This window comes from Antennarius striatus, chromosome 12, assembly GCF_040054535.1.
Source record: "Antennarius striatus isolate MH-2024 chromosome 12, ASM4005453v1, whole genome shotgun sequence".
Classification (NCBI taxonomy): Eukaryota; Metazoa; Chordata; class Actinopteri; order Lophiiformes; family Antennariidae; genus Antennarius; species Antennarius striatus.
In genome coordinates, this window is record NC_090787.1 from 14107963 (window position 1) to 14134070 (window position 26108).

At 41.8% G+C, this 26108-nt stretch overlaps 1 protein-coding gene across 1 annotated transcript; it reads left to right on the top strand.

Moving 5' to 3' along the window:
• agps (alkylglycerone phosphate synthase) lies at nucleotides 1-25506 on the top strand. Its single transcript, XM_068328953.1, has 20 exons — nucleotides 1-203; nucleotides 3560-3649; nucleotides 4874-4964; nucleotides 5057-5177; nucleotides 5268-5342; nucleotides 6326-6397; nucleotides 7039-7118; nucleotides 8181-8261; nucleotides 9283-9408; nucleotides 9806-9914; nucleotides 13840-13967; nucleotides 14432-14483; nucleotides 15970-16046; nucleotides 16122-16234; nucleotides 17524-17593; nucleotides 18390-18451; nucleotides 19108-19197; nucleotides 20300-20399; nucleotides 20510-20567; nucleotides 24070-25506. Exons 1-20 carry the CDS (start codon nucleotides 16-18, stop codon nucleotides 24189-24191), a joined length of 1905 nt encoding a protein of 634 aa, XP_068185054.1. The 5' UTR covers nucleotides 1-15; the 3' UTR covers nucleotides 24192-25506.
• The last annotated feature ends 602 nt before the right edge of the window (nucleotides 25507-26108 follow it).

The window sequence follows — 26108 nt, forward strand, 5'->3', positions numbered from 1 at the left end:
AAACACGGAAGCAGCATGGCGTCCGAAAGAAGCGGCGGCGGGAGCTCTGACAGGCAACTGATTGCACAGCAAAGACTGAGGATAATTGCCGGACATTTAAAGAGATCGGAAGACGGTGACTCGACAGTCCTAGCCACGGAATGCAAAGCCCAAGGAGGCAAGACAGATGTCTGCAGTGAGGGGAAGACTGTGCCGAGGAGGAGGTACAAGGCTATAATGGAGCGATGGACAGAGGTCCAGCCCCCGTGGTTTGAGCCCACTATTTAGTTAAAAATCAATGTAATAGTTTAGCGAAAACCATAGATGTGACGTGCACCGATAAAGCGATTTTAATTCAACTTCTAGGCTCTGATAGCAAAGGGAGAAATAGCTAAAGATGGTTAAATGAGCTAGCTGGCTAACAGTTTGAGGGAGTATTGCCAGACATTCATTCTTGACTGAGTGGGTGCGGCTGATTTAACCACGAAGTTTAACAGAGGTATGCTCGACTTTCTTAAAGTTGTCTAGGTGTAGTGTTGTCTGAGGATTGCAATAAATTGTTTAATTTGTCGTATGACAATATTTAACTGAAGGGAAAAGCAGAAAGGAGAAGGAAGACACGAAATCGAAGAAGCGACATGTCCAGTTCAAGTCAGCGACTAGATCAGCCTTCATTGAAACTGACTTTACAGGCTGATCTTACTTTGTTTCATTCATTAGCTTTGTCATTCAGTAACGACACATGAGCTACATAGTTTAACAGGTAGTTACTACTTATTACAGTATAATGTTAATTTTAGCAAGGGATATTTAGTCCTTGCTGATTTATTAAATCTCATGTCTTGCAAAATGACAATAAACATCAATCTTTTCTGGCCATAGAACAACTAGTGATGAGTGAAATGATAAAGTATCATACTTATCAGAAATTTGTGTTTCTTGTTCAGCAGAACTTTAGTCAGGAATTTACTCTACAAAAAAAAAAGATAATAAAGGTTGCAACAAAATTTACACATTAATAGATATGGACTGATTCCTTGTAAATTATAGAACGACAAACTCAACTGGACATTAAAATATTTCACAAACACCGTTGGTATGAAGAAACCTCAAGTGAACTCCACCCTCACTTTACCCCCCTCCAGTTCAGCCTGTCTGCAATTTTGCCTTTCTTGTGTGACAAGTTGAGGCGGTGTCAAGTACCAGATTTGAATCTTTTGAGTCTCAGTGGTGCTTTTAATTAATATATAACTACTGTAGCTCAGTTTGAATTAGAAAAATTGTTTATTAAGTTCATCATCCTACAAATGAATGCTTTTTAGTACATTAGCCCTGCAATAAAACCACTCGCTGTGAAGTTCAGTTTTTGCTTTCCCTTCAGACGATGCATGTAGTGCTACCCATGTCCTTCTATCCATGGCAGGATAAGATCTATTAACATCTTAAACCACTGGCAAAATCGCTGAAAATTCACATATGCTTTTGTAGGCTATAGTTTAATAGTGGTTTCCTGTGCTGACATGTATATCTATTGTTTTATCTGTGTTTCCATACATTTGTACAGGTAAAAATAACATTTTCTCCATTTACAATCTCAAACTGATTTACGTCATTCAACATTTTTGGCTTTGTTGATTTTGATCAAAGAAGCTTGATCATTCCAACAAGAACATCCCGCGACACCCTAGTTAAAATTTTTACCCTGATCTACTTGCATAGGTCAAAGATCAAAGCTAGTGCTCTGACCTACTGTCCTTGATCAAAGCACTAGCTTTGATCTATGGTCTTACTCACACTGGCCTTCTCCCTTATCTGTCTATCTTATCCGGTTCCTGAGTGTACAGAAGTTGAAATTTGACCATGAATTATTTTTCCCAAGACTGCAACATCCTGCGACACCCCTGAATTCAATATTTTACCCTGATCTACACATTTCTGTTCCTCTGGCTTCCTGAAAATGTTGCTTTTTGTTTTGTGATTAAAAAAGGTATACAGTGAGCCGTTGTTCCTCGCGGTTAAAGCGTTCCAGGAACCACACGCGATTAATAAATTCCACGACAGAGCAACAAACTATATATCTTATTTGAAGATATTTGGTGGATGGCCGGACAGACCGACGGACGAACACACAAACACTGACAATTACATCACTGCTTCGCGGGATGTATCCAACCTAACTTCCTTATGCTCCAAAATTCATATTGATGCTCACATGTGTCAATATAAAAACTGCAACTTTTGATTTTATGGCAACTTCAATTGGGATATGTAAGGATGCCTTTAGTGGTACATTTCACAATAACGTTGATTATGACTATGACTGTACATCAGTGCTTGGGGACATACATGACAGATCTTAAAGTTTATTTTCTCTGGATTTTTATGCCTAAAAATCCCATTCGTTTTCAAAATATTTGTAAGAGAACCGTATGTAGTGTGTGGAAAAGCATCTGGTATTTACTCTGGAAAGGGCAAAATAAGCTGTAATATTATGTTTTCTTGTCTCATTGAAAGGAAGCATAGACTTGTGCCCTAAAGGCGAGGCAGGCCCTTACCCCATCTGGCCTTTTTGGCTGCTTTTTTGTTCAGAAGCTTTGACTCAAATCACGTTTGGCGAAGATTTATTCAAGTATGACTCAGTGTGTCACTCTCATTTCTACTCGCACACATAATTTATCGGATACTTCGTCTTGGCAGGTATTAATCTTAATTATCGCTTTTGCTCCACTGGGGTAGCATCCTGTCCCGAGCGGCTCATGAGTTATGGCTGCTGTGAGTCGTGTCTCTGCAGAGTGTAATTGTGCCACACAGGCTCTGCACAGAAGTGGAGAATAGACAATGGAGCATCGTTTTCAGCTGTGGACACAATGGTTGTAGTACAATACATCAAAACAGTGATAGCGTTGTAGCTCTACTCCACCTCGGTTGGTGATTACACAGCTATGGATGTGTGGTAAGTACTAGTGTGTGCTGTTTAGCTCAATATGAGCTAAATAATTAGCTTGTTGAATTGCACATGTTCCAACCTGATGTTAAAATAAAATCTGTAGAAAGTAGTAATGGATAAGAACATCTACTTTGGCACCATCAAAGAAATACTTTAATTGTTATTTACAAATTTCTGATGGCACAAAGAGTTATTGTTAGCTTCCTCTGTCAGTCAGTCACTGGTATCTGTTACTTCTGTGTCACACGGTGTCAGCATGCTGTGTGGCGTACTGACTAGTAGTCGCCCAAGGGAACACTGTCGGTGCTGTGTGCCTGTGACCCTCCATATTGTAAACTTGCAGTGATGGCTAGATGAAGCTTGAGAGGACGCAAAGGCCGTCCTTGACTCATCAGGATAAACAGACATCCCTCATTGAAACACTGTCTGTGTGATTTATATTGTCAGCAGAGATTGTCTTTATTTCTTTTGCCTTGTTGAAATTTCCCTACGAGAAAACAACAGAGGACTAGTGTCGGCAGATAAAAGCCCTACTTTTTATGCGCTTCAAGCGTGCCCTGATGGTATTTTGGGTCATCTATCAACTCCAAGCGAGTTGACTTAACCTCTGCCCATGTTTGTTTTCTTTCACAGGCAGGAGACTATGAAGTGGAACGGCTGGGGATACAGTGATTCAAGATTCCACTTCAACAAGAAAGGCCAAGCAGAATTCACTGGCAAAAGGCACTGTATTATTTCACGTCACTATGCTTGGATAAACTGCTTTTGCTCAAGTGTTGATTATTCTGATAAGCTTTCAGTTCCAGGTCTTGTTCAGAGGATGTAGGCTTGTTTTAGTGCTGCTCTTGCTGCTGTTTGAATGAATTTTCGGACGGGTTAGTACAATGTCCGGTTTCATGGCTCATGTAGAAACCCACCTTTTTTTAAAATCAGCTGTTTCCTCCTACCTGCACTCGCAACAGTGTGGTGCTACTGCCACCTAATGGTTGGCATTTGAACTGCTCATTGTTCACCAAGGTCACTGGTTGTGATTTCCAGCTTTTCCAAACTCTGTTGCTCATAAAAGGAAACCAATCTCCCACGTGTTCATAAACGGACCTTATGATGTCAGTATTTTTTTGGTTGTTGTGTCTCTAGGGAGTTATAAACAGTTATTCACAGACTTCTGGAGAAATCATAATATACTTGAAATGTATGAGGTGTCTACTCTAGACAAAAAAGCCAGTTGTCCTTCATTTTCATGCCTGCACTTTCAGTTTACAACAGAGAGCATGACTCTTCCCCATCTTCTATGACAAGACCAGAGGAATAAACTCCTATTGTTTTTGTAATCATGACGCATGACTTTGGAAGAGACAGCCCTGCCTGTTTGACTGGCATTTTGTGTATGTGAATGTGTTTTTGAGTAATGAGTTGGGCTGAACAGGACGATGCACGGCAAACGGTTTCCTTCAGCGCAAGCGGTTGCCACAAAACGCTCTGCGCCCTCTCGGCTGAAAAGCTACCTGGGCGGCGTATTGTAACCGAGGCCGGGACGCAGCTGAATGAATGTCTGAGATTGTGTTCTCCTCCGCGCTCACTGTGACAGAGGCTTTTTCATTATAGAGTGTGTTTCATGGTCTCTTGGACAAAGGCATACTACAGCCCCCCCCCCCACTATGGGCTGTGCCAGCAGCTCAATTATGCAAAGGGTGGCGAGGGCGATCACACGGACAGCACTGTCACTGCCGCTCCGCTCTCCTAATAACCTCATTGGACTCGAATCTCACCCAATATTTTTGTTAGACACAGGCCTGCTTTTCCAAATGAGTGCGTCGAGTAAATTATTTGGAGGTTCTTCAATGAGGGCTGTGACTTCCAATGCATGAAATCCGTCATACATAATATGTAGCTGTTGTTGTTTTCTTTAATGGGTTGCTCAGTGTGTTTTTCTCTTATACGATCCAGGTATAAACTCAGTGGTTTGATTATCCCCGGACTGAAAGATTGGTTTGAAAGTACGTTTGGAGCCAATGTGCAGCATAAAACATCAGCATCAGTGAGTCATGTCTGTTTGGTGCGCCTTCAACGAAGGGAGAGGGAAAGCCTTAGCCACAGTTGCTAACACCACAGTGGTTTGTCATGTTTCAGTCCATTCTGACCAGCAGTGCCGTGCAGCCTCCCATTCTGAATGAGGCCTTCATGGAGGAGCTGAAGTCTACAGGTATCCCCATGTCTCACGATGCAGAGGACCGGGTGTTCCGTGGCCACGGTGAGACAGTCTCAGAGGAATCTGAATGATTTTCAATCGAGCAACAGTGTGATTGCTTTTGTCTCAACTAATTCTAGTGTTATCTTCCAGGACATTGCTTACACGAGGTGTTCGCTTTGCGAGAGGGAAGAATTGGTCGTGTTCCAGATTTGGTGGTATGGCCGAGTGAGTCCAGAAGCTGTGTCATCTTTTTTTTCTTTTTTTTCTCAGCTTGTTTTTTTTTTTTTTTTTTCCTTTCTCCCACGCCACATCCCCCACTGGCTTATGTGATTTAAAGGGTTAATCTCTGCAGAGGCAGGGATATTAATATGTATGAGTGGAGGCTTAATAAGAAGCGTCAGGGGGAGGACGATTGACACCCAGTACTCCTCAGTCTGCTCCTGCAACAGTACACCATGAATTATGATTGTGAGATTGGTTTTCTGTTGTTACGGCCGGCACTATTTTACCATGCAGACGAGTGAGGCCTGATGTTTGGAGCTTGATTAACAACCTTCTCAACGGCCAGCAAATCACCAAGTAACGTTACATATGGTTTCATCAACACCAGCACCAAAATTAGGATTTTACTGAGCTCCATAAATACAAACTAATTTACTCTTCATCTAAAATATGCCTTGACTTGTGATTTTCATTCCGCCAGTAGTTCCACTTTGTAAAGCTGTTTCATTTCTTGAACTCTAATCCAGACGCAGACACTGTCTGATTAATTGGATGTTAGAAATAGAATGTAAGCATTTCTCATTGCCTGTGAAAGTACTTGAGGCAAGTGAAGCTTGTCCATGTAGGAAGGTAACGCCACTCTTCCCACTCACTCACTGGATGTGGGTTCTCTGATTGGCCAGTGCAAGTTTCTATTGATGCAGCCTGACGCTGCCTCAGGAAAGCCCAGAGCAAATCACAACTCTTGGGCAAATCAAAATGGTCCCCGCGTCTTTGCCACTCCCCCGGCTGTAAAGGTTTGGCCGTATATATTTATTTATTGTCTTCTGTATACACATAGTGTTATGTGCCATTTTTATTTCCTTTTGCAATGCACTGGTTATTATGTGGCCACTAAATTTATGAATGCAATAGAGGACGGTAAATGAAAACATTTCCTTTATGAAGGCCACTAATTTTTAAAATAATATCCTGTGTCTTCACAGACTGCCACGATGATGTTGTGAAAATTGTCGAGCTGGCGTGCAAACACAATGTTTGTTTGATGCCGTATGGAGGTGAGTCCTTCAGGCCTGTAGATGTGCATGCACATTTAATTTACTTCCAGTGTATTTGATGGACGTAATCTATGAATGAACTTGATGAAATAGACACACTGATGTTTGCAGACCTCTAAATCACCACATATAAAATCTTTATCTACCTCATGACTCCTGCTTCTCACTACTTTCAGCTACATGATGGAAGAATTACTGACGTTAAACATCTGCAAATACAGAAAAAACTGCCCCCGGCCATTAAAGAAGAAAAAATATTTGCATTTCAGAAACGTGACTTTCTTCCTGTGTGTTTTGTGTAACCGTCAGCGCAAACATTAACACGTCTTTCAGTGCCCTCCTCACATTGTTTCCTGAATAAAATACCGTGTCAATGGGAATGAATGTTAAGTTAATGACAGTATAATACCTGAGACTGAACAAGTTATGGTTTCAGTCTGGAATTACAGATCTGATCAAATTAACACAAACATAACTACAGAACATTGGTTTTACTTTACACTGTTCAGTGAAAGAAGTAAATGGTACGAAGAACTAAATTTGTGTGTGTGTTTGTGTGTGTGTTTTAAACATGACATGGTGACAATCTCGTGATGCATATGCAGGCTTCCTTTTATTGTAGTCTTTGTTTGTCTCCTCAGGAGGAACCAGTGTCTCCAGTGCCCTAGAGTGCCCCCCCGAGGAAACTCGCTGCATTGTCTCTGTGGATACCTCTCAGATGGTTCGTACACAAATTCAAAGGTCAAAAGATTTCATCAGTACTGATGAGAAAAATTGTCAGACTCCTAACCGTAAACTCTTAATGCTGTTTGTGAAAATAGAGAGAGCTCCTCTAGATGAATGTTTCTAACACTGTCACAACTTGCAGTTGTGTTATTATATCATTATTTTTAAAGCACACATGTTTTGGTTTCACATGTAAAGCTTTGCTATTTTCCCTCATTTTTTATATCTATATAAATTTAATCTTAAAAGTTTTTTTTTTTTTTTTTTTACATCTTACCTTGGAAATATTGCGAGGCAGTTTTTCTGTAGGGATTGCACCTCAAAAATGGGACACAAATTAATCCTAAAAATGATAAATCCATAATATCAGTCAACTGTTATTTTTCATTCCATCTCATGTCACCGTGAACACGATGATGCTTCATTGGAGCTGATATAAAAAGTTGAACAACCCTTTGATCCATGCTGACGCGGAGGCGTGATGTAAGCTCTGGGTGATTCTAACCCACCAGTGTTTGAGTTTGGTGCCACAGACACTACTCACTAGAGTTCTGTGTCATGGGTCAGAGGTCCGGTGGCGCCAATGGAAGCACATGAAAGGAGCAGTGTGTTTGGGGCATAAAGTTTATTACCTCTGGAGAATAATTGATGGCAGGTGTGAAAGGACCTCCTGTAGGTAGGGGTGGGCCACATGCTCAGCGACCCAAATAAGAAGCATATATTTGGAATCTGATGTTAAATTGAGTTTAACCTTGAGTAAAGTGTCTCTGTCCCAAAGCCCCTGTGCACACATTTATCCTCAGATGTGTGACTCCAGGCTAGGAGGACAATTTTCCACTATTGTAAGCAAACTGTCCAGGGACTTTATCCATGTACTACTGTTGAGTTCATTGTTAATGTCAGACAGTCATGGTGATACACAACACGCTCTATTAAGACCTTGTAATCGGTGTAACGTGAATTGTGTGTTTAAAACAAAAACAAACAGGATTAAAATGTTTTATCTTATTTAAAAAAATTTCCGACTCTTCCGTCATTTTGTCATTTTCCTTCACAGAACCGCATTCTGTGGATCGACGAAAAAAACCTAACTGCCCACGTGGAGGCTGGCATTGTGGGTCAGGATTTGGAGAGATTGGTAAGCGTCGCTCCTCCATTCATGTTGGTTCAATGGAAGCTTGCATTGGTGTAAAAGGCTGCACCGACCGTCCAGCTGTGTGTCCCATTCACATGCAGGTCCCTCGATGCTCCCATCACCTTGATAATCTTTGCTCGGTAGGACTAAGGAGTCTCAGTAAGGAGTTTGGAGATGGCAACGGAGCGCTGAAGGGGAGAGATTAGAGGGAGGCGGCATTTGTGAGCAGATGGCTCCATCAAGCTAATTCAGAAAAAGGAGAAGGAGCAGGCATTTGATGTAGAGAAATGCGTGAGCTGCATGTAAAGCAGACTACACCTCTGCATTAAGACTGGGCCATTTTGATGGAGCAGATGGTTCTGCATTATAAACTGCCTTCTAGGGAAATGCTGCGATAAAACCAGGCCTGACTTAACCCTCATCTTGTGCTTCTGGTGGGGGTAGTTGTTGTTGTTGTACATTAGGGTCCTTATTATTATTACTATTAAATGTTCTCCCTAAAGATGCAATCTTTTAGGGGTTGGGCTTCCTCCAGGAAGATGTTTGGGTTTTCTTATGACCGACCCATTTTACCCAAAGCCGTACAGATGCTGCATTTGATGAAGGTTGACGGGTCTAGTTTGATTTTTGTGTCTCACTCCAAAACGCATTGTCACATTGTTACGACTATGCGGCAAGTCACTTTTTTTGTTTGTGGGAGTGATGAAGCTGATTCTGCAGCGAGAACGTCTGAGACATGACCGGTATAACATTTACTCACACATGCAGAAATGAGCTTCTTGTTTTTGGTTTATTCCATTTAACTTATTTTGGGCCGTATTAAAACTCTACAACACCATAAAATTAGCATTCTAGAAACACTAAAACAGTGATATTCAGCTGCAATTACTTTTTCCTTTGCATGCTCATTCTGTTTTGTTCATTAAAACATTCTTGTGGGTTTACAGGAATTGTTTTTCCTTGTTGTTGTTTTTTTATTTGGCTTGCTTTGTAAGAACAAATGCGTGTTTTCTTTTTTCCACAGCTTAATGAGAGCGGCTTCTGTACGGGGCACGAGCCCGACTCCATGGAGTTCAGCTCTTTAGGGGGATGGGTCGCAACCAGAGCATCAGGCATGAAGAAGAACCTCTACGGCAACATCGAAGACCTGGTGAGAGACACCCCTTTACCTTTGTGCTCATGTGTGTCCTAATCACATGTCAGGACGGTTAAAGGAGGATAAAATTTAATCTGTCACTTTGTTTGCGTCTTTGTTAGTTAGCCAGATTACACTAAAACTAGTTGACTGATTTCAGTAGTTTTTGGAAGAAGGGTCAGCATTTACTGACTGTTCATTCTAGTCCGAATGGAAATTATTTGCAAAGCTTCTGGACTTTGTCTTCACAACTAACATGTTGTAGACGTAGTACCAGCTGTGAAATAAACTCACGCATGTGACACACGTGATATTTAAATAAATTATAATATTTCTCAACAATTGCGACTTTTTCTGCCTCTAAAAAGTGTTGACTGTGTAGCCTTTTAAAAAAATGTTTTATATTAAATAGGTTGTCCACATAAAGATGGTGTCTCCACAAGGGGTGATTGAGAAGAGCTGTCAGGGCCCACGCATGTCCACGGGGCCGGACATCCACCACTTCATCATGGGCTCAGAAGGTTTGTCTTTCTCATGTGACTTCAGTGCAGCTGACACAAGTGGGCACGTGAGTGTGTTTGTGTGCCTGTCTGCAAGTCGTCGTGATAAAACAGTAACATCAGGATGTGTTCTCATGCTTTCGGGCTTCTTAAAAATTAACCAGCTTTGGTGGAAAAGTAATCTGGAGGGGTGTTAGTTAGAAACCAGCAATTTACTCTCCACCCCATCTGCACTGCCCTGTCCTTGTGAATGCCCACAGAGAATACTGCCATATGCCAGGTTTCCCCTCCGTAATGAGGAGGTTCAGAGACTCTTGGCATCGCTATGTTAAACAGCTGTGGATGCAAACTTTATATTCGCCTTACAAAGCTCAGCAATCTGCTCTCTGACTGGGCTGGGATCACTGCAGCAACCTCCATTTGTACTCATTAGAAGTGATTTCAGCACCAGGACACCACCAGTATATAAAATCAGAAACTTACATGATTCAATAATGAATATACCACTGACTCTGTTAGGTGTATAATAGTTGAAAACATTTGACAGAGTAGTATTACAGTATTAGAATATAAACTTTTTTGTATTTATTTGTAAATCAACAATAATGCATTTGTACAGATGTTCATTTGAGTTATCTTAAAATTCTGTTCTTCTAAAATTTTATTTCCATTTCCTGCACTTGTGATGTAAGCCTCGATGCTGATCAGTCTAACATGGTGATTTTAGGGCCAGCTCTGACTGCCAGATCTATTTTATAAACACACAATCAAAACTTATTGGATGTTATATTTATGGGCTCCTTGCATTTCATATACAGTATATTTATTCAATCATAACCATCATTTAGGTCCATTTTGGCCTTGTACGGCACTAGAATCCAAGTGGGGTTGAGATATATGCCTTAAAGTACATTTTCAAATACATCCACTTCTGCAAAAAGCATGTCAAATATTTAAAAAATCATGACTGTGTCCAAAAAACATTAACTTTTCCATGGTTATGGCAGTTTAAAAGGGCCAGTTTCTAAATTAAGGCTACTAATGAAAATGTTTCATGAGACCACATATCTCTGGGAGGCCTAATTCTGGGCTTCTGAAATCACATCATGGCACATTTTCATCCCTGAAAACACATCAGTCCAACAGCAGGGCACAGAATCAGCAACAAACTGCTCTCTACGTGTTAGGAAGAACACACTCATTTTATCAGAATGTACTGAGAAACATGGAGCTTCTCATTGTCTGCTCAACAAGCAGGTCTTCCTTTATCTCACTGACCTTGAAACACCCTGAATGTAAAGCATTTTCTTCTCAATCGAATCAAGCGACATGAAGAATGACTGGAATAATCAATAACGTTGTTCTCTTTTAAACTCCTCAACCGTGGAGGATGTAATGTAGGTAAGTGAAGCCAGCCAGTGCTAATTTAATACACAGAATCAAATAGTTTTATTCTGAAAGGGTGGATTCACGGTGGTTAAGGTTGTCCACACACATTTTTATTTTGCCAGTAAATCTTTTTCGGACTCTTAATCACCACCCGTCTCTCTCTGAAGATGAGTTTGCTTTTATGGAGGGAGTCACAGCTAAAATGGCTTAAGATTCACTCCAGTATTTTCATGGCATTACATTCATCCCCAGGAGAGTGTTTGTCTGACCTTGCTGTCGTCATTATTTCCCTTTTTATTTGCCACTCACTCACCCTCTTTTACCCTCCTCCACTCTGTCTCCTCCCCTAGTGCTCTCTCTCTCTCTGTCTCTCTCTCTCTCTCTCTCTCTCTCTCTCTCTCTCTCTCTCTCTCTCTCTCTCTCTCTCTCTCTCTGACGCTCTCACTCGCTCGCTCCTTTAGCACCTCCTTCTTGCTGTCAGGAGGGAGGGGCCTCCGATGGAGTCACGTGTTTTTCCATCGGCCACTAGGGAGCAGCGTGTGTCATCTAGTGTCACCTCAGAGGGCTCATTAACAGCCATAGCGGGCCCTATCCAGGGGACACGCTTACCCAAACGGACTGTTTGTGGTAACGGAGTGAGACCAGGGGTAATAGCTCGGGTCGCAACGCTAAAATTTCTAAACGTGAAATTAGGTCTGGAACAGACATTTATTTTCTTTGTTAATTGTACGTTTGCTCAGCTGGTGACTTACAGTACTTAATTCCAGATAGTTATAAAGGCCTCTTTAGTGAGGTGATATATTGATATTTCACATTCCGATCATGTTTAGTTTTACAACGGGGCATTAGAGTAATAACATGCAGCAAGCAAAGGTGGGCGTTGATACTGTTTTTACTGAGCTGAAAATGTAATGATATTATTAAATGAAGCCCAATAAAAGCAGCGATAGTGACTGCAAATCAAACCCCAAACGAGATTCCATTAACAAGGGGAAGACAAAAGGTCTTACGAAATGGATTGGAGTCGTGTTTCCAGCCTCAGCAGGAAGACGTTTTCAGCGAAAACACTCTTGAAAGCCTCTGTTCAGCATCTGTTCAGCACTGACAGACACAGCGACTAACCGGAGAACATAATGAAGCATTTAGCAGCTAAAGAGCCTGAAAGACACTGAACACATGGCTGTGAGAGAATATTGGATAAAACAGAACTCCAGTTGAATGCTTATTTTCCTCCACGACCGCCAGATGTGATAATACTGAAATAAATAATAAATACATGACTCTTTGTTGTTGTGTTCAGTTATAATATGTCTGAACAGGATATAGAGTCAAGAGAACATGGGGTAAAATACATACAAAAATATAAAACAATGGTATGAGCCGAAAGATGCAGGATGTTGTATTAATGACACTTAAGTCATCAATTAAATATGTTTATAGCAAACAACAATTTAATCAATAATTATAGAAAAAAATAATGAAAAGCTGAAAATTGTCCTGATGAAACACATTTCTGGTGGCAGACATCATATTTACAGATAAAAGTTTATTTCACTTTGTTTTATATAAGGAATATTTAAAACTTTTGTTGTTAAAAGATGTACAGTTCAACAATTCTATTTTTTTTTTTTTACATGGAAGTAGTAATTTGTTTGTCTTTTACATGACGGAATAAATAATTGACATCTAAATAGGATTGCCATCCCCACTCCGAGTCGGATTACATTAGATTAAAACATAATGACTAAAAATCAACATTTACATGTGTAATCTGGTGGTGGACTTGTTTAATTGTATGTTTCCTTCACTCTATTTACATGAAGCAAGAAATCTTGAAACACCGAAGTCTCCAGTTAATAAGCACCACAAATCACTACCTTGAAAATAACTGACGAGTCAGCGATCATTTCAACACCTTTCTGACAGAGTCAACAACTCTTAAACAGTCCGCAGTGGTGGCAGTCATTACCTAACCTATTTTTTTGGATGTTGCTGAGTGGTTATTTTTGTGGTCTCTGCGATTTTACTTGACTTACAGAACAGAAACGTTGATGTTAGTATGTAGGAAATGTGATGCAAACCTTGTTGATTGGAAACAGTCTGCTAACCGTAGCCTTGTTTGGTATTTGTTTAAAGCGGCTACTGTTCCTACACATGTTTGTATTGTAAAGTGGAGGCAGTAGTATTAAAATGTGTAATGTGATTCCGTCAGCTGTAGCTAATGCTTGAGTGTTTAAGGTCATAAGGTCAGCCAGAGGTCTGGGTGTCCCTGCTTTTCTGTTGCCGTTCTTGGCCTTTCCTGCCTTTGATAAAGCCCTGCTATATTTCCACGTGCTCTTAAGTTGATGAATGTTAGTCGTCCCCCAGTGTGTGCTACAACACCAGATATTCCTGGTGAAATGTGAGCCTAACTGAATGACTCTTGGGTCCTGACCAGAGCCCTGCAGAGCGGTCTGAAGTTCCGCCCCAAGATGAGGTTCGGTCGTGTAAAGTGTGGCGACTGTCTTGCATCTTTTTCCATTTGTTTTTACTCAAATAATTTTGTTTTTTTCTACAGGAACCCTGGGTGTCGTCACCGAGGTAACATTGAAGATCCGTCCCATGCCAGAGTACCGCAAATACGGATCCGTGGTGTTCACTAATTTCGAGCAGGGCGTTGCTTGTCTACGAGAAGTTGCCAAACAGGTTATATGTTAATTTGTCCTACTGTCACTGCCAACTCTCCCAGGTTCAGAACAGGAAAAAGATGTTTACCCCAATTGAAAGTAGCATTTTTTAAAATGATGTTCTCTGTTCAGTTGGTTAAAATCAGTCGGTAAAACACGGAGCTCAACATTTAAAAGCTGTTTTCAGATGAATTGGTAAAATTTTGCTAGTGTTGGCTAAATTGTAACCCCCTGACAGATGAGCAAAACCAATCTGGATGGAAAAAGTTAAATGAAACTTAACAGTAATTTAATGTCAGACTCCTCAAGCTACAGGATATGAATTTGAATTCTATTGATCAGTTCAGGACATCAAATGAGACAAAAAGTCTAAGGTGCATTGAGGGTTTACAATAAGTCAAAGCTTATTCATGTAGCATGCTATCATTCCAAAGATATATTTATATTGCAGCATGCTGAACGTATTTGGCTTTTATTTTTCAGAGGTGTGCCCCAGCATCTATACGACTGATGGATAATGAACAATTCAAATTTGGTAAGTTTTGTCAGCGAATTAACAATACAAGCAATAAAATACACAAACACGGCACTTATCTGAGCCGCACAGCTTTGTGCTAACCGTTCACCATACATTTAAATTTTAATTTGAGCAGGTTTTCGGAGGGGATCTTTTCCCCCTTCAGGATACAGTTCAGCCGTTGGCTGTGATCAGAGAGCTTTGTTTGCTACACAAGGCGAGCTTGTAACTAGCGGCATGTTAATATTCATATTTACTTTGAGTTAGAATTTGTTTCCCAAGCGAGAGTTGTTGTGTTTATGTTATATTGCTATCCGGCATACCCCCTGAGAGAAGAACAATGAATGGAATGGCACGCCATGAAATGATTTTACCTTCTGCAGCATGGAATTGTTGAATTGATTATCATTTCTGCAGCAGAATATCTGCAAACACACAGACAAAGAATTGAAGTAAGATGAAAAATTACATTGGCTAAAATTAAGTAGTTGTTGCATTGAATTGTTATGATGTTGTTTCTTAAGGTCTAGTGGAATGCAACCAGCTTCACCAGAGATCTCTGTAAAGTCCCCCCCCCCCCAGTCTCGGGGGATCTCATTATCTCCCCTATATTTTCACTTTTCACAGAGTAGGCACTTCTTAGCATTAAGTAGGGAAGATGAAGCGACCAGGTTTTGCACTAATAACTAAAACTCATTGCTCTATGATACCTTCTTGCACTTATTAGAGACTCCTCCTCACTTCTAATCATGCTGTCGGTTGCGTAAGGAGAACTGATGTATTCACAGGCCTTGTTAAGGTCTGGAACCACAACTACAATATAGCACTGGCTGTCGCGATACGCAACATGAAAAATAAGAATGCGGTAGTAAGCAGCAGCACGTGTTGTTATGCCAAAACACAGAGGAGAGTTAAAAGTAGAATTATGCACGCTGCAGGTATAATTTTCTCTCTGGATGTTGAATATTTAATTAATGAGTATGATGGTTGCGAGAAACCTAAAGACCCGCAATCAAATTTTGGAATTGAAACAATTAGGACTCTAAGTGATGAAGAGACTTGAGCATGAGGGGAAATAAATGAACTGTTAAGTCTCAGCGACACCACCCGTGACTTGCCCACTGTGATTGATAACCATCCCATTGGCCCCAGTCCCTCATTTTTGCTTGTCCACAGGCGCTTTTGTGTGTCCGATCAGGAATAAATCAAAAAAGTGTGGGTGAAGAAGACTGATATCACCGTGTCAGTCCCACTTCCCTTTGGAAACCCCCTGATTTATTGTCCCTGTTGGTAGCTGCCACAGACCAGTAGTAAACTTATTCAAATGTTACCATTTATATTTCCTTTTTTTGTTTGAATCCTCAAATAAATCTGAATAGTTTGTCCCCTCAGAACACTGAAGCAGGCCATGACTAATGTTTGGGGAAAATAATCTGTTTTTCAACTGTACTTCTTTGTGATTTGTTGAATCTGATTTTTGTTTCTGCACCCCCCCCCCCTACAGGTCATGCACTGAAGCCTCAAGTATCTTCAATTTTCACGTCCTTCTTGGACGGGTTGAAGAAATTTTACATCACCAAGGTAAAAGATTATTCAGACTGAACTCCACTGATTGTTTGCCCTGAGTCAAACTGAATTCACCTCTTGAATGCCCAGTTCAAAGGGTTTGACCCCAACCAATTGTGTGTGGCCACGCTGCTGTTTGAGGGCAACCGTGAGAAGGTCCTGCAGCACGAGAAGCAAGTTTACGACATTGCTGCAAAATTTGGGTGAGTGGTTGTTGTTTCTCTCCTCTCACAGGATCATCCCACCATTCAGTGTGACTTTTTAAATCAGCCTTTATGTAACAGCGGTGAAAAGAACACTTCAGACTCGGCTTTCTCCTCAGTAGTCGTTCTCATTGAGAACTGATGGATCGCCTGTGGATGTCCTCGTGTCAGGCCAGCTTTTATGTTAGAGTAGGTGTCGTGTGGGTGGTGATCGCGAGCTGCTGCTCCCCCGCCAGGACAGCGCGGGGCGTTAGGACCTACCTGCAACTGCTTTGCTGTTGTGATTGATCATGAAATAGATCAATAAGGACTTTTGGTGGTAATCAGTTGCCTGTCAGCCTGAGAGGGATGCTATCCTAAACTGCCAGCATTGGTTTCATAGATGACTTCCTCCAATCAGAAATTCTTCAATTAAGAATGAAGAAGAGGTTTCATTCAATTCATTGAGTCTGAAAACACTGGGAGTGGTCTAAATTTTTATTCTTGACATTTAAGGATATTATTTTTGCTTTATTTTGAACAAAAGTTCAAAACAAAACAAATCTTTGCTTGAAAGTCAGTAAAATAAAATAATCTGAAACCTATTTAATATTTTTCTTTCTTTTAGGGGACACTAACCAATGAAATGGCTTCTTAAAATGAATGAACTATACACACACATTTGTTTCCACTGTATTCCTGATGTATTTCAGCTTCATATGAGTACAACCATTTGATCATTACAACTTAAAACACAACATGTGATGTCAGAGATTGTTATCTGGGTAATGCCCATTAATCATGTATTAATCATTGTGTTTGTAAGCGTTACTTTCTTTGCCACACGCCTCGACTTGCAGGTAGCTGGACCTGCGCTCTGGTAATATCCAGCAATTAAATCATAAGAAATGTGTCAGTTACACGCTGCTCCCTCTTCTTTATTTTATTATTTCCAATAAATCATGATGACCAATCAGATCAAGTGCCAGTGATGGATTAGTGTGGTTCTGTGATATTTTCTTGTGGTGTTGGGACACAGGAAGAAGGGTGAAAATCAATATAGTGATTTTGTAATGAGCTTGGCCTGATTAGTTTGGGTGGTGGATGAAAATTTGATTACCCACTGCAAGTGATGGATGTGGGCTGACCTGTGGTGATGCGCAATGCGTAGCTTCATTGATCTGTTCATTGTTGGATTGACAGGCTCCCCACCAAATGTTGTGAAAGGAGCAGTCTGAGCAACAAAGCCAGGAGAAAAGAGCTGTTACATATTAACCCCCTTATCTTTTTTTTTTTTTTTTTTTTTTCAGGGGCCTGGCAGCTGGGGAGGACAATGGGCAGAGGGGCTACATGTTGACCTTTGTCATTGCGTACCTCCGGGTGGGTGACTCCTCTGAGGTTTTCTCTTTTGGGCAGGTGGGGTGGGTGGAGAGGACGCAGTCTGACAGCAGACAGGATAGTGAACGGCGTGGAAAGGCCACAGAATGTGACCACAGGAGGCTTTTGATTGGATCAGGTCAGAGGTCCAGGGCCGCTGCACCTCCATCACAAGGAGTCAAAATTACAGCGGAGAAAAGACTATTCTGTTCGAGGATCTTCTTCACAGATGATGATGGTGTATGCATACACCAACATCCTCTGGGTAGGGTTTCTGTAAGAACTGGGGGTGCATGGGTTCTCGGCACCTTTTAAGGTCTGGATAGATACAAACCAGTTCCACGTAGTATTAAAACACCTGCAGTCAATATTTTTTTATATCCAAATCTGGGCGAATGAAAGACTGAATGAATAGAAATAGTTTTACCAAGAGAATATAAATATTGAGCCATAATTTTATACAAATTATACAAATTAATATGATTTATAGTACTGGCTGTATATATGGTCAGATTGTGTGTATAACAATGGCTTCACATCAGAACATACATGCATGAAAGCCTGAAACTTTTCAGCTCGAACTGAGATTCAAGAAAGCAGTTTGATAAAATCGCTTGATGTCCCACATTTAAAAGGCGAAACACATTTAATAATAATGTTATCAGGCTTGTGCATTCAATTTAGAGCTCCAATGCCAGTTCATATTGAATACATGTAGGTTTTTATAGGTAACAGAATACTAAACCTACTGAATGAGCATCAAGCTGTCATCCTACTAATGCTGCTGTGTCCTGAACAGGACTTGGGGATGGACCACTATGTGATAGGAGAGTCCTTTGAAACCTCTGTGCCTTGGGACAGGTAAGCTGTAGATGTTTGCCTTCCTCCTCCACACAGTCTTTTGGTTTCCTCTCCTTTCCTTTTATTTCTGTCTTCGAGAGGCAATTAATGAGCTCTGCGTCGGCGTCCCGCAAACCCACCATTACTGTCAGACATGCACACGCCACAGGAGACACCTTTCTCTACATGTTCATATCACATTTCATCCCACATCCACATGTGGTGTGTTCTGCCTTTTTTCGACATGGGTTCATCATCATTTTCAGACACACCAACCAGGAGCACACACAGATCTGCGTTGTGTAACATGCCTGACGGGAGAGACCAAGAGATCAGGCACTGAGGCGAGCATATGTGCCTGGCTCATTACCCATCCTCCTCCCCATCCTCCACACTCCACACACGGCTGCACATGCTTAGGACTGGCAGCCGTTTCCACACCAGTGGGAACCTCTCCCACAATGGTCGTCACGTTCGTTAGTCTCATCCACTCCACCTCTTTTCTGCTGTTTTGTCTTCCGAATTTCAATAATTTAGCATTTCTCCAACTCGTTCCTTGTGAGACGTTAAATACGCAAATATCATGTTTCAGACTGCTGTCAAGTTGCACTTCAATTCTGAAATGAGTTATCCAGGTCATTTTTAAAGCTATAATAAATTAATTATTTCTTTTCCAGGGTGTTGGACCTTTGCCGAAATGTAAAGGCACGCATCGTCCGAGAGTGTAAAGACAAAGGAGTGCAGTTTCCACCATTTTCCACATGCAGGTAATGTTTACAAGTAGCAGCTGAAGTGCAAGATGAGTCTGAGTGACAATAAGGGTTCTGTTGAGTGCAGATCCAATACCTCTTCTTTTTGCACACACATTTTGTCTTCCACAAACCCTTTTTATTACATTAAAGCCAGCCCTAATTCTGTACTTTTATTAATCTGCTCATTTATAGTTCACTCAGTACAAGGAGTTTGTTTTTATTCTGCAGCAGTTTAGTGCATATTTAGCACTTATTAGTGAATATTTACTGATAGTGTAAGGATGACTCAAATAGTAATATTCAATATTCTTCCACCAGCAAAATTTCGTCCACAAAATAAGAAAAACTGACAGTTTTAAAACCAACTAGAAGAAATTAAGTCAGATAAAAAAAATAGAAATGTTTTTTTTAAAATACTCAACACCTTAATTAAACTAAAGATGCATTGAAGTTACTCATTCACATTTACCCCAAAATATGTGTATGCAGACACACTTAAAATATCAGAGAGCAGATGACCGGCAGATTGAGGATTACGAACAGCTTAGGCCTCACCCTTATTATGCCACAGCCATTCATTTCCCGGCTGCAGTCTGTCACATGATTGATTTGTCCATTTAACCTCTGGAACAGTCAGCGTGCCAGGTGATGGGCCATGTCAAATGAACAGGGGCTCTGCAGCCTGCTCCTCCTGAGAGGGAATATGGCCAATAAACAAGCATTTCACTCTTTAAGAATCCTTTTAAAATATCTTCCTGATGAGTTCTGATTAAAAGTTGTTATGTATTTCATAGAAGCCAAATAAGCAGTAATTAAATGCTGTGTGAAGGAACAATCTGGTCTGTTTAGCGTGTCGAGTCCTCCTGATACCTGCAATTCGACGCTGTTCGGCTGATTCAGTAAAAGCAATGGTATCTGTGTGTTTGATAATGTTCTTAAAGGTTACTGCACTTCTCGCTTAAAAGCCATGAATACCAGGGACAGCAAAATCAAGAAGCTCTCACTTTACTTCAGTGTCCAGTTAGAAGATAATGTCAGAAGTCGTCTTTAGCTTTGAGTGTTTGAGATTAGAGCTGAAGGAGAAACGCTTGCTTGACTCCTGCCTGCTTTCTTCCAGGGTGACTCAGACCTACGACGCCGGCGCCTGTGTCTACTTTTACTTTGCCTTCAACTACAGGGGACTCAGCGATCCAGTGCACATTTATGAGCAAGTGGAGGTATGACCACTTCCATTATGGCGAGGTCTTTCATAGATCACGGGTACATCTAATGTGATGGATTGTACATGATGTGACTGAGTGTGGTTTTTATACTTTTTACTTCCCAGCATGCAGCTAGAGAGGAGATTCTTGCCAATGGAGGGAGCCTGTCACATCACCACGGAGGTAACGCAACCTGAAAAATGTAGAGACTAGAACATTGAATTGGATGGCATGTTCATGGTTGTTTGTGATTTATGAAGAAAGGTTGCACCGAGTTAAAAGAAAAGGCGACAAGCATCCCCTAGCTCCATGCCAGTCCTGCTACAAACGTGCATCTGGCCAGAGATCCATCATTGCTTCCTTCACATATGTGAACATATGTTCCCGCAACTCAGAGAATTGCTATGACACGGTTATTTGTTCATTTCTGCAGTGACAAAATGAAACGTGAGCAGGGGGAGGGCGGTGCACCAAGTCTACAAGGCCCCATCAGGCTAACCGAAATGGCTGCCTTATCTATATTGCCATCCGCCTCGCTGTTTTCATACATCACTTCAGGCTATTCATCACACCTGTCAAAAACAGTATGCAGTGAATCAGCTGCGATATTAAATCACAATTTTTCCTGAAGGCGGGGACGGGTTCAAAATTAAAAGATTGCTAATAAAAAGCAGGCGGCGGGCCGGGGTAAATGATGCTGCCGTTATCACCGGCTGTATACTGACCTCCAAACGGTGGCCCAGCCACCCCGATCAGCACAGGGAGGTGACAGGGCAGGGGGTGGGGTTGGGTGGGAAGGGAGTGGGGGGGATGGGGGGGGTTGTGGGGGGGATATTGATGTAGCTCCCGCGTGCTAGGCCCACTCTGTAATTGTGATTAATAACAGTGTTGCTGGCTATCTCGGCACAGACATCCCGTTTTGTCCGACCACAATCAGTGCTTGACAAATGGAGCTAGTTTCGCCTGGGTTTTGTGTATCAAACAAAACAGATGTAGTCAAGAATGGTGAGGTGGGAGGGCACCAGAGAAATACATTTTTGTAGCCCCTGTATTTACAGCGGGTCAGTGCTGTGTGCTGCGTGGGTGTAGGTAATGGAATCTGAACGTCCAGAGTGCTTCTAGACAGAATATGTGGTTAAATGCCACCATTAGTTGACTGCTGTCCATCACAGATATGCAGATTTTAGGTAGAAGAAGATTACGCTCGATTAAAAGCAAAGTTACACATTTGTTTTGCGGGTCCTAAGCCACAGCAGTGGGAGAAGCGTCCTTTATTAAATAGGTCACCGGTGTCGTAGCAGTTGAAGAGTTGTTGAACATCCATCACCCGGAGAGTCATCCATCTATCAACCTTTCACCAGCTCGACCGTATCGCAGGAGCGCAGGCTCCTTTACCTTACCCCGTCTTTATACGTCCTGACCCCCATTTGTCACAGGCTCAAAGAAAGTGAGCAGAGCACAGTGTGTCTGAGTCCGAGCCTCAGCCGAAGCACCGACGGCCTCCTGTGTGAGGAGCCACCCCAGGGTGCCCGGTGTCTTCACCTCACCTTGTGGCTCTGAAAAGCGCCAGACACACAAATCATCAATGGAAAAGTGACCTGATTTAGTGAAGTCCCCACCTCACCTATTTCCCTGTGGCTTTTCCACACAAGAGAAATGATGCTTTGTAGAAGGAAGGGAAGAAAAAAAAAATCTGTCATTTCTGAAATAACTACCTGCACCTCTTTGCATGTCTCAGTTGCACAGACCAAGCTTGGAGAGATTGATTGCAATAGCAAACAAAAAAGAGAGAATATGACAAGATAGATGTGTAAATTATCACAGTGATGGAGGCAATGATGCAGTCCCAGCACCTTCTGTTTTCTCTCCTTTCCCTGAGAGGAGGGGAGGGATGGAGGTGAAACAAGGAGGAAGGGCCGAAGAGGAGGAGGTTGTGGAGAGCAGGGTACTTTCTTAGTTACTGGGTAACAGCTGATTGGTCCCCCTTTCACCATCTGGAGGTGTGTGTGGTATCAGGGTCCCCAGTGACCCTGCTGTCGGCCTTGTTTTGTCAGGAGAGGGGCATCTCTCGCCTCATGGCCGATCCCCATCTGGGCTTCCTGGCTGGACTCTTGATAGCATGGCGCGATAACACTCCCCGCATCAACATGCCCTATTAACAATTGAGCTCCGCTGCTAGTGATGCAAAAAAAAAAAGAGTCATGTGGGGAGGGAAGGGAAGCGCACCACCACTCCCATCGTGCGCCCTCCTGCGTATCTAATCTCAGGTGATTGCGCTGCTGGTTTCAAGTATTGACTCGATGAGCGTCATCTGTTCAGAGCTGCTCGGTTCTCAAAATTATCTTTTGGGTTTTTTGAAATGTTGACATTGTGCCTTTCCTTTTTTGTTGACTTTCCTCCAAAAGTTAACATTTAACCAGCTCAGTTAAAAAAAAAAAATTATAACTGTCAAACATCAGGCTAATTTTAGGTTTGACAGTTCTTTTACTTTCTCAGTTGTCAATGAAAAGTCTTTTATTTCCTTTATTCACATCATATGATAAAGGGCATTTATTGCTTCTAAATTGGTTTTTGATGTGAAGTACTGCATTATTTTTTTTTGCAACTAGAGCACTGGATTACTAATGTGGTATTTTATTAAACTCAATTTAAGAATATGAACCACAAAAGTGCGACAGAACAAGCACATCCTGCCCCACCCCACATGAATCTGCACCATCGCAGCTTAAAGCACTGAAACTCACCCTTACTGAAAGAAAAAAAAACCCCACACTCTTTTTTTCCAGGTTTGACAAAATTAAATTTAAAAAAAAAATTGCTCTCTTGTACCTAAATCTCAACTGTCAACTCAACCTCCCCTCAAAAACATTTTCATACTCATTATCTTCATTGTTGTGGAAATTGAAGAGAATTTTCAACTTTATTCAACTTTATTGGCTATTTGAAAATCCAAGTTTCCCCAGCCCGCCGCATCCACTCGACCTCACGCTGACTCCAGGCTCTCCGCTGAGAACCTGTCTGGTACCGAGGCTGTGGAGGATGTCGGACCGGACAGCTGGTGAAGCAGTGGGCACCCGTGCTAGGCTTCATGCCACAGCCGCTCTAACTCCTCGGTTTGGGGGGTTTGGAGGAGGGTGAAGAGCGGCTGCAAGCCAAAGTCCTGCTGATGGAGAACCATTGTGTGTTGCTCCGCAGTTAGCTTTGGCACCCTGTCGGAGATCTGGCCCCTGGGGTTCAGAGGGACCCGAGTGGCGTTGAGGACGAGTAAAAGCAAGCACAACAGCCTTATGGGTCAGCTGCACGAGCGAGCTGGTGTGCACAATGAAATAAAACGTGCAGAAAACACTCCAGTGAGTCCGGAGGGAGGGAAATGGAGGGGAGGTGGTGGCTGAAAGAGTGAGGGAGCCTCGAACGGCCCACTACAGCCGCCAGCCGGCCCCTCCTCTGGGAACACACAGAGCCTAATGAGTTTGATAGTCTGCTGAGCTCCATAAATCATGCCATGCAAAACATTTCTCCACTCTGAATAAAAGCATTTATCACCCTCTGTTTATTCACTCACTCTCACAAGATTGATTGGCTCCCAGCAGCCTGCTGAGCAATCAGCCGTGCCGATTCCTCTATTTCTCCCCCTCGGTCCGCTTCCTTGGGTTTATTTATTTATTTTCTCTCCTCTGTCATTCAGTTGGGAAACTTCGGAAGGAGTGGATGAGAGAAACCGTCTCCAGTGTCGGCATGGGCATGCTGAAGTCTGTCAAGGACTACGTGGACCCCAACAACATCTTTGGCAACAGGAACCTCCTCTAATCCTGTCCATTTTTAATCTTTTCTAAAAGCATTGTGTGCATTTGGTATAATTAGTTACTAAATGTGAATTTAAAATGCAGAGATAAGTCATTCAGTGCCATTTATTGATTCACTCAGACATTTCTTTTTCATTAAATCACAATTAACATGCTGTAACAATCATCGCCGCTCATGCTGAAGCCCGTTCCATGCCGAGTCGTGTCCAATGATCGTTTTTTGGAGCGATGACTTAAGCCGGCATTATGCAACAAAACTTCGATCTTTGGCACATTCAGATTTTTTTTGATTTCCTTGTTTAACCAGTTAACCAAATTTTCTTTACCCTTATGTTTACATCTTGTGTTTTTCTTTCCTCTTCTCTGTTTGTGTGTGTGTGTGTGTAGGGGGCACGTCTTTAGTGGTATGATCCTGATGAATGCCCTTTCCAAAGCCCTGTGCCTTTCTGAAGCTTTTGTCGGCCTTCCTCTTTTCTCCACACACTCCATTTTTGTGTCCATTTCATCTTTTATTCTCCTACTTGTACTTACATATTGCCATTGCCAGTTTTTCTGGACCTTGTGTGTGCTGACAAACTTGTGCCCACCCACTTTAACTGAAATGCATACTTTGCATGGTTTGTTACTGAGAAAGTCAAGTAAGGAAATAAGAAGAGCCATTGTGTTTTTCCCAATCTTGCCTGCTTCAATGTGACTGTTTTCAGTTTTAAGGCTTCTGGATGCCAGTGCTCACTTTGTACCAAAGAGGCCGCACATCAGAACATACAGACAAACTGTCAACATTAGTTTGACTTACCTGACGCAGGCATTTGACAACTTCACGCACAGCTAAGCTATTTTTTTTAATCGTATGCAATGAAGAGTCTGAGAGCTGGTCAATGTTAATTTTGACTGTCATGTGCTAAAATGTTCAGATTATTGATTAATTTTGCTCACACATCTAATTGGTGTTGCACAGCGTTCCTCTTGACATAACCTACCTTGTTAGCTGATCTGTACTGTGTAAAGTTTTTTGGAGCAGAGACTGTAGTGTACATTTTGATACCAGACTTGTACCATTTGCTACTGTTAACCAACGATTCTAAAGCAAAGAAAACCTTTTTGAGTTATTTGTTGAAGAATCCTGCCTTTTTTTTTCTGTAATCCAGATTTTCCTGACTCGCCTTGTCCTTTTAATTCATATTTCATCAAATAAAGACTTCTTAAGGAGTCATCATTTGAAAGTTTCCTTTCATATGAAAACTGTTTCGAGTGTCACATGACTTCCTTTTCTCCGGATAGAAACACTTTGTCAATGCTTTTGTGCAATAAATGGAACTAAAACATCCAAGGTTGTGGTCACGTCAAAAGACAACATTGTTGTGAGAGCAGAATTATTTCCCTCTCATACATCATTTCCAGTTAAGCTTTAGCCTCTATGTTGTCAGACGGCACCAAGAGGGTCAACAAGAGCAAAAGAGCAGGGTTTTGTTTGCTCTTCCTCTACCTACGTCACACTCCGCTCAAGGTAATCCAGCACAGAGGAGTTTAGCTGAGCCTGTCTTTTGCTTCCTGACAGGATGGATTCTCTGCGCGCCCCCCCTCCCCCCCAAACACATACACACAGGCTCATTTGGGAGTTATCTTCACCCACACAGCCACCCACACACTGCCTGCTGACGTCACCGCCACCTATCAACAGCAATATAGCTCAGCCTTGGTCGATGAAATACTTCAGCTATCACATTCCTCGCACTGTGGCTTAATACTAAAGATTGTGTCAGTGAATGAGTCTTATGAATATAAGGCTTGGAGGATTTAACCGTATTTCCGGTTCGTCACTGTAATTGCTATAATATTGATAATGGATTTATGTGAATCTAAGCGTCCATTGTCTCCCTAATACTATTTTTGTCATTTGCATCATGTCTTTTTTTCCCAT

Coding starts and splice junctions, on each gene's coding strand:
- agps (XM_068328953.1), top strand. CDS start 16: ATGGCGTCCGAAAGAAGCGGCGGCGGGAGCTCTGACAGGCAACTGATT. Junction 7,119..8,180: donor CTGTGGATACCTCTCAGATG/GTTCGTACACAA, acceptor TTTCCTTCACAG/AACCGCATTCTGTGGATCGA. Junction 19,198..20,299: donor CCACCATTTTCCACATGCAG/GTAATGTTTACA, acceptor GCTTTCTTCCAG/GGTGACTCAGACCTACGACG.